General features: G+C 52.2%; 1 protein-coding gene across 7 annotated transcripts in view; it reads left to right on the plus strand.

Annotated features, from left to right (window-relative positions):
- LOC113211090 (zinc metalloproteinase-disintegrin-like NaMP) overlaps positions 1-5,477 on the plus strand; it is a 242,718-nt gene that overhangs the window by 181,230 nt on the left and 56,011 nt on the right. For all 7 annotated transcript variants that reach the window (XM_052269400.1, XM_052269399.1, XM_052269398.1 and 4 more), the window contains one exon: positions 601-746. In XM_052269400.1, coding sequence (XP_052125360.1) covers positions 601-746 — 146 coding nt within the window. The remainder of the gene's footprint in view (positions 1-600; positions 747-5,477) is intronic.

Raw genomic sequence — 5,477 nt, forward strand, 5'->3', positions numbered from 1 at the left:
CCCCCCCTCTCCAACGGTGCCCCCTGTCTCCCTGCGCCTGGGGCCCCCAGCGGAGCGCGCGCTCACTGCCGTGTGCTGACGTGCGTGTATCTTCGAGGCAAGAAAAATATGGGCGGGACCGTGTTGACTTTTGTGTGAGTCCTGGCCGCCCTGCCGTTCCCGCGCCGTGCCGGCCGTGCCCCCGGTGTGCCGTGTGCGAAAGGAAGACGTCCGGACGGCCAGAATATTTTCGTTTTACTTTGTCTGCTCGGAGGGCGGCGGGGGGAGTGCGGAGTGCGGAGTGCGCGGCCCTGGTTGCGCCACCCGACCTGGGCGCGCCGCTTTATTCGGCTTCATTCCGCGAGTAGCGAGTCATGATGATGTGTGGTAATATATATGTGTACACCTTTAAAATCGAGTAGAGAAATTCTTTGCAATCGCTGCTTTGGGAAAAGTCCAAAGACTCCAAAATGCTTTCTAACTCTTTAGCCCGCTTTAAACTACGAAGCCATGTGATGGCAAACTTTGACGCACGGTGTACCATGAAAAGTAAATGGAGGTGACTTTGAAGTTTAACGGGACCACATATTAACCAATCTGCCTGCCCGTTGTGTGTTTCAGTGGAGGCGAAGAGGCTGATCGGCGCGTACCCCGAGAACCAGCAGCTCATCGACAGCATCGGCGTGAAGCCCTACGACATCATCTTCCCGGTGCAGGTCCGGCACCACGTCAAGATGGGCATCTCGACGCGAGACACCTCCCAGAAAGTAAGCAATTCAAAGTCCTACCGCACTTAAAACTACGAAAATAATCTAGTCTATCTGTTATGAAATGGAAAATACATGTAGCGTGTAGTTAGATGGTTTCCAGAGTAGAAAGGCCCGTTATGCCAGACCGTGCGCTGCACTACAAGTAAAGGAGTGACCAAATACGATGCAAATAGAGCGATATTGTGAAGCCAATTTGACGACTCTTGGGAGAGCGATATTAATTACATCGCTCGTTTGGAGTAACTTTTCGCGACATTTTTGGTTACGAATAAGACTCATTTTGAGTCATTTTCACAAACGTCGCTCGTTTAGAGTCGGTTCTGCGACATTTTCTGTCACGAAGAAGACTCATGTTGAGTCATTTTGCAAAAATCGCTCTAACAGAGCGATGAAGTCTATACGTCGCTCTATTCGGGAAAGAAAGGTCACTCTACGTTTTACAGTGTGTTCGCGGTGCTGTAAAGTGCCCGTGCGGCGGGCGGTGCTCTAAAGTACCCGTGCGGTGCTCCAAAATATCTTCCTATTAGGTGGGGCGCGCACCGACCTTTGATGCGCCCGTTTTCCCTCCATGCTGGGAGCAGTTTAAAATTGCCCGAGCGTTTGCGCGGTGCGTGGGGTAGCACGGCCCCACCGCATCGCCCATCTCTGTCGGACCCTCCTAAGAGCCGCGTCGATCCTTCAACCCATCTCTTTTTTCCCTATCTCTCTCTATCTCTGCACGTTACTTCTGCTCTTCTTCTGTGTACATTTAACTATTTGCCTGCCCCTTTCACCCTCTTCACGCGTCCTTAAGGTTCCTGACTTTCGTTGTGAGGGTGCATTCCTTTTTTTATTCCAACTTTGCCTTGTTTGCGTTTATTTTGTGATTCTGATTATACCGAATAATGGTTTTCGCACTGGTACCGGGCGGTGTTCTAGCTCTGCTAGAGAGGTTGCTCAGCGCAAGGTTTGGCGCAAGGCTTAACGCCAGATTTCGGAGAGAGAGAAGGGGGAGGTGGGGGGGGGGGCAGACTCTAACGGAAAAACTTTACAAAGCAGGCCCGCACGTTGCAGTGGCAGCCAAGCCCCATTGTTACCCCCCTCCCCTCCCCCATACCAGTTTTTTTTTTGTTCCATGTGATATAACACTGTGACAGAGAACAAAAGGCAGGGTTGGGAAAGGGAGAGGCAAGGGGAATGGTGGTGGTCTTTCCTAATCACACCGCATAATTTTTCACGCTTCGAAATTTGTCGCACCGGTCCATTCTACTTTTCCCTCTTATCCCCCCTCTCTCTCGCTCCAGCGGCCGAGGTGTCGCGGTGCGGCCGTAAGCAAGAGGGTGGCGTGACGTGGCGTGATCGAGCGTCATTTCCCATGTTTCCTGGTTCAGACGCCTACTAACAGCAAATGACAGAAAAAAAAACTGCAAGAGAAGGAATTACTTATTTTCTTTTGCGCCTCACAGTGGGTTTGTCGAATGAAACACGCTTTCTCGTGGCCAGTGTTTTTCCCTTTTTTTTGTGTTTTTGTCCCGAACGATCTGCTCCTCGGCCCAACATTCTTTGTAGCTGCTGGAATACACACTGAACGTTCAGTAAAAAGTTGGTCCACTTTTTAAATCTCTCGCAAAAATGAAAAAAGTAAGGAGGGGTAGGCAAAATTGCGACTCCCGGAGGAGTTGCGCGGTCAACAAACACGGACATCCTGATAAAATTTAAATTATTACTATTTTCGCTCGCAACAAAACGGGGCGTCCGAGCGCACTGTGCTGAGTTATCGGCCCCGTCCGGCCCAGTCCGCTGGGCTGACGCGCTCTCGCATATCAGCGGGCACAAAAGAAAAATGCCGAGCATTCCTCTCCCCCCGCCCCCTTCCCTTTTCCTCCCTCCCCCCTCATCCTCTTTATTTCCTCGGAGAGAGTCCGTTTAGAGTAACTGAGTAACTAGCGGGTCCATATCGTTTGTACGACCCGCGTTTCTACGACCTGGTGATTCCAAACCGACCTAAAACCATTTGTCCGACCTACATTTGTACGACCTCCTTTTTCTACGACCCGTGTAGAACAGTAGGTATTCAAAAGAAACGCCACCAAATTTAAAAATGTGGGAAAGCAGGATAATGACGCGCCCCTGCCTGTGATGATTGCACTAATTGTGCACTAAATCATGGCACTATCAGATGAATTTCTATGAGCATCGGTGGGGCCATCTTCATAAAGCTCTTTGACAGGAGATTGGGGTACTACGGGTAGTCGCACTAAATCTGCCGATGAGATATTCGGATTGCACTAATTGGGCAGTGAATCATGGCTGTTGACTGTTATGTGACGTGGGGCTGCACTCCGTCATAGTCGCGGTCTTCTCCTCACTGCACTTAAAGTACCCCTTTATGTCCTCTGAAGCCTTTCTCTTTGAGGCACACCCTTCCCAAATTTCATTAGGTTGACGAGGTTGGAGAAAAATAGGTCCGAGAAAATTAGGTCGGACGAAACCTAGGTCGGAGAGCACTTTTATGGATTGTAGAAAAATCACCAGATCGGAGAAAAATAGGTCCGACAATCTAAGTAATTACACCCCTGACACGTTGCAGTAACGCCTTGCCTTTACAGTGCGTCTACGTCACGGAGGACATTGCGTCCCTCGTCACGGGAAACGCGCTGCGTTGTGCTTGGTCTGGTGTGTATTAAATCGCGCTTCCTTCATTTGGAAATTTTTTTGGAATACCTTCTTTTCTACACGGGTCGTAGTTAATGTAGGTCATAGAAAAAGTAGGTCGTAGAAAATGTAGGTCGTACAAAAAGAGGTCGTAGAAAATATAGGCCGGACAAATGGTTTTAGGTCGGTCCGAAATCGCCAGGTCGTAGAAACGCGGGTCGTACAAACGACGCGCTCCCGTAACTAGCGCCGCGGCCTCTGTTTCGCCCTAGTGAAGCACGAACTGCATGTTGTGCATATACTGTGCATTTGGGGCGGCAGCCCGTGACGCGGCGCAGGGCCTGATGATGCAGCGCCGGGGAATAACAAAACTGCGCAAAACTGTGTTATCTAGTTTGCTTCCCGTTGGAGCGAAACGCCATACCATCGCGGCCGCTGGTAGTTGAGCTCATTTTGGTGCAGAATTTAACTCGGCCTCACCTCCATATGAATAAAAAAAAGTATATAAACTAGCTGACACCTTAAAGTTACTTATATATTCTTTATGGTTGGTCAGAAGGTTTTTCACTTACCGATACCTTCGTCGATGATCATCTGCTAAAAATATGCAGGTGCAGAGAAGACGGACGCGCCAAATTTTCAAAATTCCTTCGCTGATTTTTGTCAATGGTATACTCGGCGCTTTGGGGGCCCGGCGCGGCGGGCGCCCCGCGGCTGCCGCGTTGTTGTTGCTGCGGAAATATGTCAACGTCACGGGCGGGGCGAAGGCGGAAGAGTTGTCGCGCAGCGGCGCCATGCTGGGAAATCATTTCTGGAAATGTCGGTGCATATCCTTGTGTCTGTTGTTCGCCCCCGCGCTGCCGTGGGCCGTGCCTCTTCAGAGGGGATTTCTTGGTAGGCGTGCTCGTGAAGTTGAGAGGAGTCTTGCCTGCCAGCGGACCTACATTCTCAATGTCAAAGAACTGGTTGTGATTGCACTAGGTGTATCCTTGATTGGCGCTCGCGAAGTTGTAGAGTGGAGTGTTGCTTGCCATCCGCCGACCTTCACTCTTAATGTCAAAGACCTGAATTTGATCGCACGTTAACCATGCACCTCGTGAGCTCGTCTTTGGAGATGCACTGAATATTAACCGATGGTGTAAAGGACAAATTGTTCACTTCGTCCATGGTCCAGGAGCCAACACAAAATTGTCAACTTTTCAGATTGAATGATCTCTTTCTTTCGTAAAGATGCATGTAAAGATGTTGCGCCCACCGATGCGGCATTTGCGTGCAGTGTGGATCGAGCATCCCGCACACACGTCCCTTGTCATTTGGAGTTCAGACACCCAGCCCCCGCCCTCCTGCTCGCCTCACGCTCACGGCCACGGCTCTCTGTCAGGCTCGCTCTCACAACACACCACGGTGATCCCCTTTCTCTCCATGTGTCGCTTTTCGTCCTCTCACCACCTGCCGCCTCCTGGTCCCGCCCCCCTGCCCCCCTGGGGGGCCGCGCCTGTGGCCGTGCTGCTGTGCCGTGCCCGGCCCCGAGAAACGCTCAGGAGGAGAGGGGCTCTGCCTGCCGTCGTCGCGGGCGGGGCCCAGCGAGACGGTAAAAAGGTGCGGTGCCACCTACTTCCTTTTCCCCCACCCCCCTCTCCTCCCTCTCGCTCTGCTCTGCCTCTTGCCCCTCCCGCTGCTCTGCCGTGAGATTTGTACGAGTACACGGCGAGCCCACTCCCATGTGCGGCTTTCGACCACTTACGGACAGACACATCCCTTCTTACTAAGGAGGGGGAGACGTCCGCGCACGTCCGCCCACCGGCGCGCTCCCGGCCCCCAGCCACTCGCGCCCGCCCTGATGGAGCGCGCGGCGCAGCCTGGCGAAACCTGGCGCCTTCACGAGCAGTGTTGTGCGGCTGCACTGCCGAAATATTTCACCATCAAATGTTTATTTTTTGACTGACCGGTTACCTCCACCCATCACCCATCACGACTTGAATGTATCCGACATCTTCTCTCCCGCTCTCCCTCGCTTCCATCTCCCTTCCTCTCTCTCCCTCCCTCTCTCTCCCTCTCCCTTCCTCCCTCCCTCTCTCCCTTTCTCCCTCCCTC

The sequence above is a fragment of the Frankliniella occidentalis genome, unplaced genomic scaffold (assembly GCF_000697945.3).
Source record: "Frankliniella occidentalis isolate FOCC.00 unplaced genomic scaffold, Focc_3.1 Scaffold91, whole genome shotgun sequence".
Lineage (NCBI taxonomy): Eukaryota > Metazoa > Arthropoda > Insecta > Thysanoptera > Thripidae > Frankliniella > Frankliniella occidentalis.